Source organism: Chionomys nivalis, chromosome 18, assembly GCF_950005125.1.
Source record: "Chionomys nivalis chromosome 18, mChiNiv1.1, whole genome shotgun sequence".
Classification (NCBI taxonomy): Eukaryota; Metazoa; Chordata; class Mammalia; order Rodentia; family Cricetidae; genus Chionomys; species Chionomys nivalis.
The window spans coordinates 38,999,776-39,018,279 of NC_080103.1; the positions used below are offsets into that span (position 1 = coordinate 38,999,776).

Here is an 18,504-nt window from a genome sequence, read left to right on the forward strand (position 1 = left end):
TTATTTTTATTATTGTGTGTTTATAAAAGAACATAAAACCATATTAGAGAGTAAATAATAGTATAAACATAACAAATTAATTTGAAAATTAAATTTTTCTACTAACAAAGAAATGCTGAATTTGAAGACTTTGGATTCCGCCTCAACCATGTCAGAGTCTTTTGTTGGTGCCACAAAAAGAAGGTTGCAGGGTGCCAGAGTCTGTATAGATGCTGTACTCATTATAGTACTGGAGAAAACAAGACTTGGCAGTAATGGGTTTGGCCCGGATGATCTTCTCTTTAGTGAATTTGCGTGAATTAATGCAGCTTTCGACATCTCCCAAATTTGCGAATCTTAAGAAAAGACACACACAAAATGAGCTTAGAATTGTCCTTTCCAGTGAGCTTCTACAGTCATGAGGGTTGGGTGAGAAGTCCAGGGCTGAAGCCCATCACTCATGTGACACCTGCCTTGGGGTAAAGCTCTCTGCTCCTTCCCTATCTTTTCCTCTCCTACAGTTGCTACGCATGTGAACCCAGGTTGCAGCAAGGGAGAGAGATTTGCACCCAGTGGCTGCTAGAGGCCCATGAGATGTGGGAATGATGAAGAAGATGCTAGAGTTGGCTGGGCTCAGCTCTGGTCTCCACCATCTAAGTCCTGAGAAAGGACACCATCACTGCTGACAGCCTACCTCTCATACCTAAGTCTTCTCTCCCAACCTTCTAACATCTCTCGTCTGACATCCAAACTTGTCATCTTTCCTCCATGGAGTCTCTATTCTCTTGACCCACTTCACTTTTCCCACAGCCATTGACAATGAATGAGGGGAGATGTGAGCTTCCCAGTGAGTGGGAAGAGGTCGCTATAGCCACACTCTGTGTGAGTAAGAGACAGCTCATGCCCAAGGCATCCTCTGTAGATTCCCCAGCCTACAGTGCCAGGGAGGGAAGGGTGCTCAGCCAGGGTCCTGTTAAACACCTGAAGGCACACTCCCTGGTGACAGAAAGGAATGCTGGCACATAAGTGCACACGTGTGTGCAAACACACACACACACACAGTCCAGCTGAGAACAGTGGACTTGTAAGCTCTCAGCACCAAACTAGAAGGAAAATCCTCAAAATTCTGTACCCCTCTATCCCCATCCTCTAAGACCTGACAGTGGCCCCTGACTTTGACCTACAAGAGGCCACTGTAGGAAGAAATGACCCTGCTCCAGCAGAGGGCCCAGTGTTCCATTGCAGAAAGTGTTCTTCACTGCTACTCAGGTGACTTACTTGACTTCCTTGACGGCCGTCAAGACGAGAAAATAGGCGATAATTAACAGTATCATTGTACCAGCCACCATACCGCTAAAAATGGCAACGCTAATCCTCGTATTCACGTCTAACATCGTTCACACCTGGAAGAGAAGATTGGGCAGCAGAGGTTGGCTTCACTCCCAAATTCAGCAGCCACTTGGCCACTGATGCCCCATGTCCCAACCCCCAGTGAAGAAGAAAGAACCCAAACATGAATCTTCATGTGTATAAGTAGAAGGAACTCTGCCCAGGGAGGTTCACATGGATCTCAGCTGAGGAAGAGACTTTGTTTGTGGTTGAAAAGGGATGTGAGGTAGGTGGTAGTAGCACATGACTTTAATCCTAGCATTTGGGAGCCAGAGGCAGGCGGATCTCTGTGAGTTTGAGGCCAGCCTGGTCTACAGAGCAAGTTCCAGGACAGGCTCCAAAGCTACACAGATTAACCTTGTCTCGAAAAACAAAAAGTAAAACAAAACAACAACAACAACAACAAAAAGACTTGATTGTAAAATCCAGATATCAGGAAATGAGGATGACAGTAGAAAGTAATTACTTTTCACAGGCAGTGAAGGACTCTTAGCAAATGAGAAGCCTGCACTAGAGCTTCCTACAACCTTCCCAGCTGTGCTTACTGAATCAAATTACTCCACCAAGTACACTGTGTAGACCTGTTTTAAGGACTGAGGGAAAGACACTTCAAAATGTTATTGTCCAAAACTGCTGAGGAGAAAAAAAAAAAAAAAAAAAAAAAAAAAAAAAAAAAAAAAAAAAAAAAAAAAAAAAACTATTTTGAAAGCAATGCTTTTTTTTTTTTTTTGAGGGGTGGGAGAACCTCACAAACAAACAATGTAGGTTATGCTATCTCAGGGTTAAAAAGATTCTGAAGGTGTCCAGTGTCCAGCCAACCCCTTGCTGAGCCTGAAACAGGCTCGCTCAGACCATGAACCAGCTTGCTCAGGAGTTTCTTGTGGCTCATTCTGTCTTCTAGCAGACTACATTGTCTCCCCGCTATACACTTAACCCTCCCACCAAGTCCCCTTTTCCTGAACTTAGTCTAATATCTGAAACTGGAGAACAGCAAACCCAGAGACAACAGAAAATAACCTGACTACAAAGCATACTTACCAAATCAATCCGTCTAGCACTGAATTAAGGACAATTAATTTAAAGCGCGCGCACGCACATGCGTGCGTGTGCCCACACCTCAAAATAGAAGGAAAAGGTTTCTAATATAGGATTCTTCAGAAACCTGCAGTTTTTCAAACCCGTGATTTGAGAAAAGGATCTAAACAGCTCTATCACAGCAGTTCAGACAAAGACCAAGGTACTCCACCGAGGGAGGGATGAGGTCTGCCAAGGCTGCTACAAGTTACCACCAGCTTCAAGCTGACCTCTGTGACATCAGCTTACAGCTCCCTTCATCACAATTCTGAATTCTGTCCCACATCTAGGCATAGTTTAGCTTCAAGAAATAGAGACTATTTTGTATCATTTAAAGTCTAACAGTTGAGAGACTGCCAATCAAAAACTGGTCAACTGTTACAATTAATTAAACAGAATGATAGATGGAGGTTTTAAACACCCTTGATATCATAAGCTACAGGTGTTTGGCTGTGTTCAGTTGTACAGTGAAATGAGGTGAAGCTGTTCACTAGGATTCAAGCGCACACTCAGTGATACTGGCAGCATCTCACACCTCATGGTTAAATAGCTGCAAAACAAGGAAGTTAAAGAATATCTATTTTAGTAAGGTTTTTCTTACTATTTTTTCTTGTCAGTTTTTTCAGGCTCCATCTTTTCATAGTTTAAAATATAAAATAACCTAAGAGAAAAATCCATCAGGCTCCATCTTTTCATAGTTTAAAATATAAAATAACCTAAGAGAAAAATTCATCCCTCCTACTGAGATTACTTGTGTTTGAGGCTTTGTTCAGAAGCCAGATTTTTTACCAGGAAAAAGTAATTCTCTGATGAGCAAGTTCAGTTTTCAGCTGAATCAAGTTACCTGAGTCCCTTGCTTTTGAGCCTAAGGCTACACCTGTCACCTAAGATCATAGATATCCAAGTGTTCATCTCAATTGGAAGTAAAAATTATATGCAGTTATATATATATATATATATATATATATATATATAATTTTAAAATTATATTTCAAAATCCAAGACCATGTCTGAGACTCAAGGCAACCTTTTAATTTTCTTTTTTCTCTTTTATATTACTTAAAAAAAATACCAATCCAAATTCCCACTCCCTCCCCTCCTCCCACTCCCCTCACACTCCTTCACACACCCTCCCACATCACCCCCTTCCAGTCCTAAGAGAGGGCCATGCACCCCGCCCTGTGGAAAGTCCAAGGCCCACCCTACTATATCTAGGTTTAGCAAGGTTTACATCCAAAGAGAATAGGATCCCAAGAACCAGTACATGTTGTAGAGACAAATCCCAGTGCCACTATCAGTGGCCCCCAGTCTGCCCCAACTGTCAACCCCCTTTCAGAGTTGACTCCCAGTCCAGTTGGAGTTGGTGAGCTACTATTAGTTCAAGCAAACGGTCTCAGTGGATGAACCCCTCATGATCTTGAATTCCTTGCTCATATTCTCACTCCTATTTTCCCATCAAGTTTTATTGCTTTATTCTTTTCAGTAAATATTTGCTGAATTATTACTGTGTGACTGGTACCTCGGCTAACTAGAGATGTTCTATGGTCTACTCCGCTAAGGAAGAACAGCATCTTGTGGTGATTATGTGCCTATGATTATAACACTATGGCAATGGTGAACATAGGCAGCCAATGCTCAAAAAGCAATACGAGTTCTCAGCCTATAGAAGGTTTGAAGACAGCCAGGTGAGTATTCTGGCCCAAACAAAACCAAACACAAACAAAAAGACATTTAAATGATCTACTACTAAAGGTACCTTTTGATTATTTTATATGTATGATCATATTGCCTTTATGTAGGTATATATATGCACCCCATACATCTCTGGAGACCAGAAGAAACATTTGATCCCCTGGAAGTGGGTCTTAAAGTAGGAAAGTGGCAGGAGAATGCAGTGGGCATGTGGGGTCTCTCGTTATGTTGTAACTCCTCCGCTACAAGTACAAAATCTGTCTCTGAGGTCACTCACATGTTCAGGGATAGCATCTGTCTACCTTTAACTTTTCTAACTTTTCTTTATCGAGAGCACAATGTTTGTGGTGTTTGGTTTCTTGGGATCTTTGGGTCACTTGTCACTGTGCTGCCTAGTTTTATGTTAACTCGATGTAAGAGTCATTTTGGAAGAGGGGATATTAATTGAGAAATGCCGTACTAAGCTGTCCTATGGACCAGCCTGTCATGCATTTTCCTGATTGATGTTTGGTGTGGGAGGGCCCAGTTTGCTGTGGGTGGTGTCACCACGGGCTGGTGGTAGTGGATGCTGTAGGATCTCAGGCTGGGCAAAGCTGGAGGAAAAAGTCAGTAAGCAGAAATCCTCTATGGTTCCTGAATCAACTCCTGCCTCAAGGTTCCTGCTCTGAATTTGCTCAGGGATGAACTATGATATGGAAGTGTAGGTTGAAATAAACACTTTCCTCCCAAATTGGTTTTGGCCATGGTGTTTGACAACAGCATTGGAACTAAAGTAGGACAGTCTGATATTTTGAATCATGGATTATAGACTAGGCCTTATAGACTCAAATGATGCTCAGGCTCTAGGTACTGGTACCTACCTGGCAAGCTTCCCACTGGTTCATCTTAATTTCTACCAACTTTAAACACTTGCCATTTATCACTTATACCCTTTCCAAGGAGCCAGAGAGTACCACAGAGTCTACATCTCAGACTGGGTTGTCACCACAAGGAGTACTGCAGGAGTCTGACCCAAAGCTTTTCCAGGATCTCTAAGGGATTCTGGAGCCAGATCTCAGAGCGTAGTAGTACTCTGGCATTTTCTGTAGTTCTAGCAGTAAGCTGGGCAAGGGACGACTGGCAGCTACTGACTAAAAAGTGATCTTTTAAAAATGGCTTTCTCCAGACAAGTGTCAAAAAAGAAGAACTTCCGTCAGGATCGATGACCTGATGTATGGAGACCCCAGGATTCCTCTCTGCCTTAACAGAAAATCTATGGAATGATGGATACACTGTGGTAATTCTCTGCCCCTGATTTTGGTCAACACCCCTTCCTCTGTTAAGGATGCTGCAAGGCTCCCTTTCATATTTTCTTCCACTTTCTGGTACTAGTATTATAGTGCAATTTTTCCAATGGTTCCAGTTCTTTTCACCCAGGGAGCATGGAACTTCCCAACACAGTCATCCATAATGCTATTGGCTTTCTTGCCTTCTGTTCTACTTTTAAAAACTTCCTTTATTTTTTCACAGCTTAAACTAACATATTTTTTCTGACATTATCTGCCAAATTTCCAACTATCCCAAGAGCATCCCCCAGAATTTCTGACAGTCCAATGATTGAGACTGTTTTCACCACTCCTGCTGTTCACAACACAATGGATAAAGTACCAAAGTGTGCATGCCTTTAGCAATTAAAATTTATTTCAGACCTCTCTGACATCTGGGAAGAACTTCCCTCCAGTTCTTAGGGCACAGACAGAATGCAGCCAGGTTCTTTATCAAAAAATACAATGTGAGTGACTTTTAGCTCAGTTCCTAATCGAATTCCTACTGCTCCCTGCACCTTGTCAATGTCTCCATTTGTTTCAGCAATCTGGTCTTCCAAATTCCCACTAAATAATGTCTGCGTATAGTGGTTCTTTAACCTACAGTTCCAGACTCTTCCACGTTCCTCTATAAAAGCAGTTCCAAAAGCTTAAGAGGTTCAAGGTCAGGTTTATTACAGCAGTGACTCCACTCATGATGCATTTATTCTATTGTATTTGACATTGCTGTCACAAATACCTGATAAAGATAACATAAAGAAAGGCTTATTTGGCTCACAGTTTGTGAGTATAGTCCACCATGACCCAGAAAATAGTCTACTGAAAATGATTTTAAGTTTGACAATGAGACTATGAGGCAGTTATTCACATTGTACTTGCAGTCAGTAAGAAAAAAGATTAATGTTTTTTTCTTTCTTTTTTTCACTTACTCCTTTTCCATTTTTTTTTCTGTTTGAGATCCTAGCCCATGGGTATTACTAACTACATTCAGAGAGGGACTTTTCACCCTAATTAAACCCTAATTAAACACCTCTGGAAGTTAGGTGGCAACATATGGTATCATATGTCAAATCCCAGCACATGAGAGGAAGAGGCTGAGGCAGGTGGACTTCTGTGAGTCCAACAAAATTCTGATGTACATAACATGTTTTATGTCATACAGAGATATGTAGTAAGACCCTGTCTAAAGAAAAAAAAAACTTCTAAAAAAAAAGCACAATAAAACTCTCTGAAAGCCCTCTTATAGCTACACACAGAAGTCTGCCTCCTAGCTGATTCTAAATCCAATCAAGCTGACAATCTTAGCTATTATAACCAGAGAAGCCACAAAACATCTATTGACTTATTTTGAATTATATATATATATATATATATATATAAAAACATGTAATATCTGCTCCCAGACTGCAGTAGAAGTCTACTGGAAATCAATAATATAAGGAAAGATTTAAAAAAAAAAGATGAAGAAAAGGTGAAGATTAAGCAATATGCATTTAAGGAATATAGGTTTCAATGAAAAATAGGTAGAGAAATTAAAATGTTTTGAGTTAAATTAAAAAATCAAAGCAAAATATGTTGAATGCAATAGCAGCAGTAGTTTGAGGGAAAACTACAGCACTCATGTGTGATTTAGTAAAGCAGAAAGATTTAAATTAGTATTGAAAACAACTGCATGAAGTTAGAAAAAGAAGACAAATAGAATTCAAAGTATGTAGAAGAAAAATAAACATTTTTAAAAAATCAGTGAAGCAGAAAATGAATAGAGAAAATTCAACAAACCCGATGTTGGTTCTTTGACAAGACAAATATAACTAATAATCCTCTGGCCATGCTAGCTAAGAAAAAGAACAAGAGTACAAATGTAACATTTTGGATACCAGGATGCTTTAGATTCAAGACTATTGTATGTCATAAATTACATTGTTTTACTATATGAAAGTTTTTGATATTACAGAAAACAGAATGGCTTAAATGAAGACCTAATATTTTCGTACCACCGTTTTCAGCATTTAAGCATCATGCTAGTACATCTTTGGTTGCACTGTATTAGAATGCTGGACTTTAAAAATGCCAGATTGAATTGTTTACTTCAGTTTCTTAAACAAATTATTCAAAGCATTTTGGCCTGAGATTAGAACAGAATTTCCAACAATTTCTGGAGTAGCTCTCCACATGCTTCTGCATTTTGCATTGCATATGTATGTCGACACTACTCTCAGTATTGGACAATCATAAAATCAAAATTTTAATCAACTTTGAAAATCTGTGGAGATCCTCTGTGTTCTCAAAGACCAAATATTCAGGCTGGCCTTAATTCTTTAGGTGAAAATAAATATATCATTTCATCAAAATGCAAGTTTGTGTTCATCTTTAATAAGTGGCGTTATATATATGTATACATACTAATTATTTTAAAATACATTTATTTATAATTTATTGTTAATAAATATTTATTGTATACATATTTCATATACCTAGCTATGTATGGTTGTAAAAAATTAATTTGATGAGAAGGAGTAAAAAATGTGAAAGTTTAAGAAGACCGACCCAACCCCACCTTGTATTCTGTTGCTATGTTAAATTATAGCATTTGAAATGCCAGAGCATTTTCAAATTATATATTTATGTTTAATGGCTTTGCCTGATATAAAATTATTGTAAGTCAAGAACTACCCAGATAATAAAAGAATACTAGGAGCTACTCTATCAGCACAGAAATTTTAACTTCAGTGAAATGGATCAAACTCTTGAAAGACTTAATTTATCAGAATTTACATGTATAGAAATAGATAATCTGAATATATCTATAACTATTTAAAATTAATCAGTAAGTGATAATTTTTTAAAGAGGTTATACATGACCATCTGGGTTTCCTGGTGAACTATATACAAAGTATCAGAGAAATTGATTCCCTTCTTGACTAGGTCTATGAACTCATGGTACCATAACAGTCAAAGAAGACACCTCAAAAAATAAATAAATAAAACAGACTAATATCGTTCTTGAGTATTGTTTTCCAAATCAAATCTCTAACAGATGCAAACAAATTTATACCATGAGTACATAAGGAGAATCCCACACCATAAGCAAGCAGCATTAACGGAAGTTATGCAAGACTACTCCAGCATTTGAAAATAAATTTATCCAATCCTTTGACAGGCCAAATGAGAAGAACATTATGATCATATTGATAAATGCTGAAAATCATCTGTCAAAACTCAAACTAAAAATCGTCAAATCTCAACTTGATGAAGGAGATCTAATTACAGAAGATTCCAGTAAGTTTAGTGTTGCAGAAGGCCAAGATCAAGTTGACTGAGATTGATTTTCTGCTAGAACACATACTTGAAATAGAGGTTCATGTCTATTTATGATAAAGAACATAGAGATTCCAAGTCTAAAATGATATAATATTATATCTTAAAGATAAGTATAATGATGCAAAAAGAAAGATTTTCTATACTTATGAATTCACAGCATTGGAAAAGGAAGAGTAAGGAAGATTGGCTGTAGATTATTACAGCTATAAAAGAGGTCAATGGGGCAAGTATTATGGGGAACCAGAAGCTTGCAGCTTGAAGCTGATGCCGGTGGGAAAGTGTCAAGAATGGTACCCTTCTAAATTAGTAAATGGTGATGTGGATAGCAGGGTTTGTAAGCAGAGAGAGAGAGAAAGAACCACCATGAAATCACAGAAAACATCGTAGAGTCCCTTGGAGTAATCCAAAAAATAAATATTTTGTTAAAGAGACAGCCCAGTTTAGTGGAAAAGCAAAACAAAACAAAACAAAAAAACAAGCAAGCAAATAAAAACGATAGTTGTCATTCTTGGCTACAAATAAAAACTTGAAGAGACTAAAACCAATGAGTTTTATTCGTTGCATCAGAAGAGTGAGGTATGCAGGGAACCTGCTCAAACTCTAAGAAACAAATGAATCTGGAGTTACATCTTGTATCTGCTGTGTCAGTTACTGTCATCTTGGCAGGGGCTAGGAGCATCTGGGACAGTGTTATTCAACCTGTGGGTCACGACCCTGGGGTTGAAAGACCCTTTCACAAGAATCACCTAAAGCCATTAGAAAGCACAGATATTTACATTATAATCCATAATGGAAACAAAATTATAGTTATGAAGTCACAACAAAAATAGTTTTATGGTTGGGGTTCCCCACAACAAGAGGAACTGTATTAAAAAGGGTGAGAGCATTAGAAGGCTGAGAACCACTGCTCTGGGGAATGGGCCTCTGGGCATTATTTTGATTAAGTTAACTTAATCAAAGACTCATATTGTGGCTAAAGCCATTCATAGAACAGGGAATCCAGGACTGTAAGAAATGGAAAAGGCTGGCTGGGCTCTACTGGGAATACATTCAGTGCTCTTGTCCTGCTGCCGAAGATATAAGGTGACCAGCTGCTTCAAGTTCATTCTGTCTTGACTTCTCCTCCATGATGAACTCTGCCTTGAACTGTGAGCTAAGGTAACCCTTCTTTCCTTATGTTGAACTGTGAGCTAAGGTAACCCTTCGTTCCTTATGTTGAACTGTGAGCTAAGGTAACCCTTCTTTCCTTATGTTGTTCTTGGCAATGCGTTTCATTCCAGTAACAGAAAATAACAAAGACTCACCATAGAGCCCATCAACAGGTAGAAAAAATGAACATGAGAATCTTAATGAATTTGTGGAGCTGATGATGGACTGAATATGAAGCAGGACTGGCCTGAGAGAAATTTCTGTAGGTGATAATATTAGAAGACCCTATCAAATGAGTTTACGAGATACTAGAGACATACTTATTTAGCTCAACGAAGGACAATATATCACAAATAATAAGTTGCACGGACTGGGCTTTTTTCAACAAAAGACAAAATAGATCAGGGGCTTGTGTGCTGAGAATGCCCAAGGCTCAAAATAGTTAACGCAAGTGGATGAAAACTTCATCACCTCCGCCTCACTTGGTTCACAGTTGAGAGACTCAAAAAGGAAACTCGGGGTTATATACCTCAGGGACCACATAAGAACTATTCTGCTTTCCAGGAAGAGGGCAAAACCAGTCCTGCCATATCCAACATAAGGTGTTTCATTTCCTGGGAGGAACAAGAACAAGTTCTAGAATATTTGAGTGGTGTGTGTGTGTGTGTGTGTGTGTGTGTGTGTGTGTGTGTCTAACTGAGAGTAAGGGGGTATTTTGTTTCTAGGATATTCTACAGATTATTTCCTTAAGAAATGCATGCAAGGAAGGGAAATTAGGCGAGTCCACCTAGAAACCTGCTTTACAGGCCCCTACACTTCGGCAGTTTTTCTTCTGGGAAATCCACCTAATTTTCAGATAATGAGCCTCAGCAATACCCCTTTGTAGTTTACTTTAGAGGAGAGGTGTAAGCAATGGGAAAAGTGGCAAACTGTTCTTTGTAACAGAAGCCTGCTCTCCAGAGGAACCCAAGTCTATGGAGATTTCTCCAGCAGGGCATTCCTCCTCATCCTACTTCCCTTCAACCTCTCTGCTCTGCGTAGTTGGGGTAAGGAGAAAAAGGACACTTGTCAATGTCAGCATCCAGTGGTAGGTATAACCTTACTCTAAGACTAAGACAAACAATAACTAAATTGTAGAATACTGCCTCCCACCCTACCTTGGCAGTAATAAAGGATCCTGACTGAAGAGGTTGCAGGATTCACAATCTGGCTAATGAAGACTTCTTAGGTAAGCTCAGAGGTAGAGATGAGACAAGGACAAAGGCGCTAGAAAGATTTGAAACCTGTGTCACAAAAATGTTAAACACAGCAAGCATAAATAGAGCCCAACTCCTAACAAGACTAACCCAAGTCCTCACAACCAGCTTCTTAGTAACTCAGTTCTTATTCCCTATACAATAGGTCTGGATTTCAACACAACTACAGGCTGTAACTCAGAGCAATTCAAAACAACTAAAAATTGAATGAACCAAAAAATTATACCAAATAGAAGATGCAGTTTTTTAAAAAATTATTTATTTTATCATCCATTGTCTAGAATATATTCAAAATCAGAAAAGTAATAGTCATTGAAAGAATAGTAGTTGTCATAGGATGAGGCCCAGGAGAAAGAAAAATGAATACTTGATATGTTTGAGGTCTTTATCCAAAGTAATGGGCAAGTTCTGAAACTAGAAAGATGTGGTGGTTGTCTACATTGTATGAGTTTATAGATATACAGAATGCCTCTGGACACTTTATAGTGGCCATATATACAAATTTTACCTAAAACACAAAATGTATGAAGTCAGACATCCAAAATTGGACCTTGGGTTGACTCACCCTACCATCTACCCCACTCATTCCTGCTGGAGCTCGTGAAAGGACTAGTTCTGTGGAAGGGTACCCACAAAACTTCCAGACGTGGGGCAGCTGCAGGCTAACCCAGAGGAGCTCTGGTGAGGAGCCAGTGAGGATGGTGTACCAACAAACACAGGCCTTTAGCCAGACCAGTGACTCACTGCAGTCAATAGTTTACCAGTCAAGCTGATGGGACAAAGATGTATACTATAAGACATGCCAGTCTCTAATGCCCTCAGGACTGATGAAGAGAGGGATGGAGAGGCAGGAGAGAAGCAAATACCTTTCCATTCCTCATGTGATGTTTATTCTGTTTTGGTTTATTTGTGCTTTTTCCGTCTTGCTTTGGTTTGCTTCCTTGTGTTTTCTTTTGTGGGGGAAGGGGGACAGCATAGCAGGGATGGGGGGGAGGGGTATGAAGGGACCAGGAGGTGAATGGAACTGGGATGCATGATGTGAAGTCTCCAAAGATTCAATAAGGAAGTTTTAAAAAAAAAGAAAAAAGGAAGCTAAGGAAGGAGGGAGGGAGGGAGGCAGGGAGGCAGGGAGGGAGGAAGGGGAGAGAGAGAGAAAGAGAGAGAGACAGAGAGACAGAGAGGGAGGAAGGGAGAGAGAGAGAGAGAGAGAGAGAGAGAGAGAGAGAGAGAGAGAGAGAGAGAGAGAGAGAGAGAGAAAGTAATATCAAGCTTCTTGGTTCTTTGTTACAATGCTCTTGATGATTCTGGAAGCATTGCTGCTTTATATTTGCCCTTTCTTTAAAGAATCTAAGGTGTAGATTGGAAAGCAAATGTTGCACCCGGTGGGAAAGCTCCCTCACAGAAGCTGAGCTGCATTTAGGAAGTGTTCCAGCCTCCTTGTGCCAAGGGAAGCCAAGATAGAAACTGCTAGATCTCTGACACTGATTTGTTCACATGAAGATTCCCTGGGAGAGGAAAAGGCACACTTACGCTCCACGCAGACTCTCAATTAAGAGCTTGCAGTGGGAAATAGTTTTCCTTTGTTTTCCATTCTGCATTGAGAATGACAGGGACTGCTCTCAGAACTTACAAGGGAAGGGTCGTTGTCATATTGCCTCTCTCTCAAGGGCCTCCCAGTTCTGATACCACAGGTACCCTCGCGTCCAACTTAGACACAGCTCCACTGTGGGTCAGATAATCACAAGAAAAGGTTATGTCAAAGGAAAATAATAACCACAGAAAAGATCACACAAAGTATAAGCCTCTTCTCTATTGTAAACCATTGCAGCTACTTGCTTTCCCCGGTGATTCCTCCAAGCTTTGTTCTCTGCTTTATCCTTTGAACTGCATGCTGTTTTCACAGTGTAAAGCAAACACTTGTTGCAGGTATTACCATTTGCAGTCTGGATTCCTTTCAATACAGCATGAGCTAGGACACACAAACTAAGATGAAAATGCAAATAAGATTTTGTTAGGGTCTCCCCTTCTATTGTTAGATATGCAGCTGGTAACCTAAAGTAGTAGTGACTGTTAGAAATGTGATTCATATTTATTCAGTCTGCCTCAGTAGTGTCAAGGCATGTGTGCATGCATATGTGTGAACATTCATGCATAAACATACCTTCTTTGACAATGGATGGATGGTTCACATGCCAAGCACTTCACAGAGCAGAGAGAATTGGTTCTGCCTCCTTGAAGAAGACACCACTAAACTATGACTAAGTGGATTAGACAAAGAATTTGCATATTGCCCTGATTTTTAAGTTTTTCCCAAGAAATATATGTTATATGCATAGTTTAAGAAGTCTAAGAATTTAAATCATGTTGCTTGTGCATAAAGTTAGTAGACATATTTTAACTGTCCCATACCTTATTCCTACTGCACACAGAAAACTATGAGTATCACTTTTAAAACATAGATTGGACTTTCTTATTATTTTTATTGAGCTCTACATTTTTATCTGCTCCCCTCGCTGCCTCTCTCTTCCCCCTAAACTCTCCCCCAAAGTCCCCATGCTCCCAATTTACTCAGGAGATCTTGTCTTTTTCTACTTCCCATGTAGATTAGATCTATGTATGTCTCTCTTAGTGTCCTCATTGTTGTCTAGGTTCTTTGGGACTGTGATTTGTGGGCTGATTTTCTTTGCTTTATGTTTAAAAACCACTTATGAGTGAGTACATATGATAATTGCCTTTCTGTGTCTGGGTTACCTCACTCAAAATGATGTTTTCTAGCTCCCCTCAACTGAAGAATGGATAAGGAAAATGTGGTACATTTACACAATGGAGTACTACACAGTAGAAAAAAATACATCTTGAATTTTGCAGGAAAATGGATGGAGCTTTTAATGTGAAATATTAAGTAAGCTACACTTTAATTTTACTCTTGCACCATTCTCATAGTTTTACACACACACACACACACAAACACACACACACACAAACACACACACACACACCACATCAACTAAAGAATAGTCTGTGTACCTACATTGATATAAGTTTTACAATAACGACAGGACTTATTGTTTCTTTTGTTAGATAGCTTTCTTTTAGCAAGAACTTAACCAGTAAACACTCGGTTAGTTTTGACCTCATTTTTGGTACATCTCCCAACAATATGGTCCCTCATCTCACTGAATCAGGTACAAACCCTCTTGCAATTATTCACATATGCTGTCTTCCCCTCCTATTCCATGAGCTCATGACAGTTCTTGGCTTAGTCACACGGCCCCAGTTCCTTAGGGTTCCCCATTGTTAAAATACTGCTCCTCACTTTCCACTTATCCTCATCTGATGAAATACATCACTCCTTAGGTTTCCAAAGGAAATATGATAAGTTACCTGGAGTATTTTAAGTCTTCCATGGTCTCTTACTTTTCTTTTATATGTGTGTTTACAATTTCATTGGATAATGAGTCCAAGACTGAATCTATCTGCCTCCAGGTTTTAGAAGATATTATATTTCAGTGGCAGAAGTTCTAGTGTATAATAAATGGGAAGTCCGAGCCATAGGTATGGTGAAAAAAAATCATTCTTTATTCTCTCTATTATTTTGAATATTTTATTTTTTGACATTATAAATTTTAACATTTCTTTCTTCCCTTTTCTCCCTCCAAACCTTCCTATATCCCTTACTGCTCTTCTTCAGACTCATAACCTCTTTTTCAATAATTGTTGTTACATTTATATCTATATTTACATATATAATCCTAAATATAACCTGTTCGGTGTGTATAATGTTACTTTTATGTGTGTTTTCAGGGCTGATCATTTGGTATTGGAAACCAGTAGATGTTTCCATCCCTGAGGAAGGCCGTCACACCCACTCCCAGCTTCCCTCAACTGCCTATAGATCTTTTTGTAGGGTTGTGGCATGTAGGGTTGTGGCATTGAGGTTGTGGCGTCTCTGCTCATGTTACTCTTAGCCCTACATGTGCCTAAAATGGTCTTTTATGTGTCCATAGAGTAGTATAAATGTACTCTCAGTGAATCATACTTCAAATTTTTTGGCTTAAAGTTATTTTAATTCCTGGGCTGAAAATAGATTCAAGTTCAGTAGGCTGAAGTCCCTATGGCCCAAGTCAACATAGGCCCTTTGAGGGGCCTCATGTGTAAACCATAATAGTCCCTTTTATATTGTCCCCCAAAGACATGGGAAGTAGAGGATTAGTTACACTTAATGAATAATAGGCAACATCTAACAAATAGCAAGCTTTTTAAAAGAACCATATTTCTTATGAGGGACCAAAGGACTTTGAAGGGAAACATGTTTTATGGATGATGGTTCTATAAGGTCCAGTTCCTCTGCTTCTGAAATTCTGTCTTGCAATGAACACATTCATATCACTCACAGGACTGTCCTCATGACAGACCTTCAGCTTGCCTAGTAATAGAATTTGAAAATGAATGCTTTAAAATACCAAACTCTTATTGCTGCACAAATTTGTATAATTGTATAAAACTATGCAACACCAAGAAGCTGACAGGTCAGTGTGGACGATAGTGCCATGACAGAGAACGACAATATGATGAGATGGCTGTGTTTGTGATCCGGTTGAGTAATAGACTTCATAAAAGTAGCAAACTGATTCTTATCTGGTGCATCCAGATTGAATCAACACTGCAGACATCTTGATGGATTTTATTTCTGGCATTTATTTATGTGTTCCAAAACTATTAAGAGAATAAATTTGTGTTGAGCTAAGTGACTTCATCTGTGATAATTTGTTAGAGCAACTTAGATCAAATGGAAGATTAAATAATTTATCAACTTGAGGATAGTTGTATTACTTCAAAGAGTCAAAATCTTTACAGAAATTTCATGTGAACCTTGTGGAAATAAATACATTTGCTAAGATTAGTAGATTTTCAGTGTTTTAAGGTTTTACTTCTATTTTTCACTTACTTAAGTAGAAATTTAAAAAAACAAAGATTAACTTGCTACTGCAATTTTAACCATGATCTCGTATAATTTAATTTTTGAGTTGCTTGGTTTTATATCTCTATGTCATGCTGATATTAAGTTTAATATTTGAAAATTCCAGATGAAGCGTACTGCCATATTGCCAACATGTTACCGACTTAAAGAGCCATATATAAAACCAATATGCCACCATATATTTTACCAAGCTGACCACAAATACAAACTTACCTTCCATCCCCATACCCCACCTGCCAATCCCTCAAGCCCCAGTCAAGGGAAACATGTCTGTACCCACATGCACTCCTAATTTAGATACACATAATGATTCCCATAAATTTCCTCAAAAAGATGCAGGAACAGATCGCTTCCTATTAAAATCCCGTCTGCCATACTTGATTATGTTTCTTTTAGCCAATAGGGCCAATTTATAAAGTACACATGTATTTAAATTTACTTGTCAAACAGCTGTCGTGCTGTTATTACTTTTGAATAATGTTTTTATTAAAATAACTTCCTATAACTAGCATTTAGATAACACAAATTTACTAACAACATCAATCCATTTGTTTTCAGAAAATTGGGCATGCTTAACTACTTAAGGAGAACGCAACTCATTATCTTCCAATTTGGTGAGTCAGAAGTCCAGCATGCATGTCCTTGTGCTAAATTAAAGCATAGCATTTTGCTTTACAGAGGCTGCAGGGGAGACGTTTCTTTCCTTGATTGTCCTAGCTCCCAGCTCACGTCCTTTGCTCTATCTGCTCAAGTTAGCAATGTCACAGATTTCCAACCCACCTTTCAGTGTCACATCTTCCTCTAACCAGAAGTAGGAAAGGCTCTCTACTTTGAGGAATCACATGATTAGCTAAAGCCACTGGGTAATGAAATGAAATGGCTCCATCTCAAACGCCATACGCACAATCACATCAACAAAGTGCCTTTAGTCATGTAAGAGCTGTTTTTCTGACACACATACACACACACACACACACACACACACACTTTAACTCCACAGGGCATTTGTGTGAGTAGAAGCATAACAATCACAAAGCAGATGTCTTAACCTATACTTGAAAGAGCAGCAACAAAAGTTATTTTGTGTTACTTGAGTGAATGAAAGAAGTGCGTGGCGACAGAAGGAGCAATTCTTACAGTCGTCACTTAGACAGCTACCTTGCTTTCTCTTTACTGTGTGTGGGAAGCAGTGGTAGAGAACAGGGATGTTGCCAAACTCGAAGTTTGTCATTACAGGTTCCCAGTCTTGAGGAACATAGAGACAGAAAAGAAAGCGAAAGATTGCAGACATGTTGTCATAACCAGACTCAAATGCCAGTCGTCACTCACACATTCAGTTAGGAAAGAAATGTGTCACGAGAATTCTCTAGACACTGGGATAAGGGATGAGAAAGAGACTGATAGGCACACATTGTTGTACAGTTTGTTAGGGGAGATTTTTACAGAAATGATTTCCAGAGCTGGGGATGTAGAGCTGGTGGAGTTCTCGCCTAGCACACGTGAAGTCCTGAGATCCATCCCCAGAAATAGATACAACTGGATACAGTAGTGTACACCCATGAGCTCAGCATTTGGCATGTGAAAGCAGGTGGATCAAGGTCATTATGGGCTCCAGAAGAAATCCAGTAGCAACCTGAGCTTCATAAAACTCTATTTTGAAACATGATGTCTGAATGATGCGCAACGGGCTGATTCCAGATGCAGACTCCACACACATAGTGAAAGCTGTGAAAGGCTGAACATTTTCCTGATTGGTCTCTACATCTCTTGATTACTCCTGATAAAAAACACATTGTGATGATTTGCACAGTGTTAATAGATGAGGCTGGAAGACTTGACATAAGCAAATTTGCACCAGGCTCTTGCTAGAAACATGGCTAAAATTTCGGATAAGTTTGGCTAAAAGAGTGTTATTGAATGTATGCCACACTAAATTACTCATAAGTGCAGCATTTGTTACCATCAAGGATTACTTTAACCAAGACTAACACTGGGTCATAGAGTATAGAAGTTGCTCTCAGTTCTGTGGTCTGCCTGCAGTTTGGATCCGCCTTGTGATATAACACCTTTTATTTGTTTGTTTTTTTTTTGTTTTTTGTTTTTTTTTTTTTGGTTTTTCGAGACAGGGTTTCTCTGTGGTTTTGGAGCCTGTCCTGGAACTAGCTCTTGTAGACCAGGCTGGTCTCGAACTCACAGAGATCCGCCTGCCTCTGCCTCCCAAGTGCTGGGATTAAAGGCGTGAGCCACCACCGCCCGGCTCATATAACACCTTTTAAATGGCTGAACAAACTGCTACTAAGACAGCTAATTACATTCTTATAGTAAGAAAGTGAAAGAGCAGACAAAATCTTTGGAATAT

General features: G+C 39.1%; 1 protein-coding gene across 1 annotated transcript; it reads right to left on the reverse strand.

The window, feature by feature from the left end:
- Positions 1 to 151: 151 nt before the first annotated feature.
- Positions 152 to 1,373, reverse strand: LOC130889357 (protein FAM24A-like). Its single transcript, XM_057792999.1, has 2 exons — positions 1,258 to 1,373; positions 152 to 335 (listed from the first exon to the last, which is right to left on the reverse strand). Exons 1-2 carry the CDS (start codon positions 1,371 to 1,373, stop codon positions 152 to 154), a joined length of 300 nt encoding a protein of 99 aa, XP_057648982.1.
- Positions 1,374 to 18,504: the final 17,131 nt, after the last annotated feature.

What these genes read in the sequence shown, in the direction of transcription:
- LOC130889357 (XM_057792999.1), bottom strand. Translation starts at nt 1,373, where the DNA reads ATGTTAGACGTGAATACGAGGATTAGCGTTGCCATTTTTAGCGGTATG. An exon ending in ACGGCCGTCAAGGAAGTCAA is followed by an intron (nt 336 to 1,257) that starts GTAAGTCACCTG and finishes TCTTTTCTTAAG; the next exon opens with ATTCGCAAATTTGGGAGATG.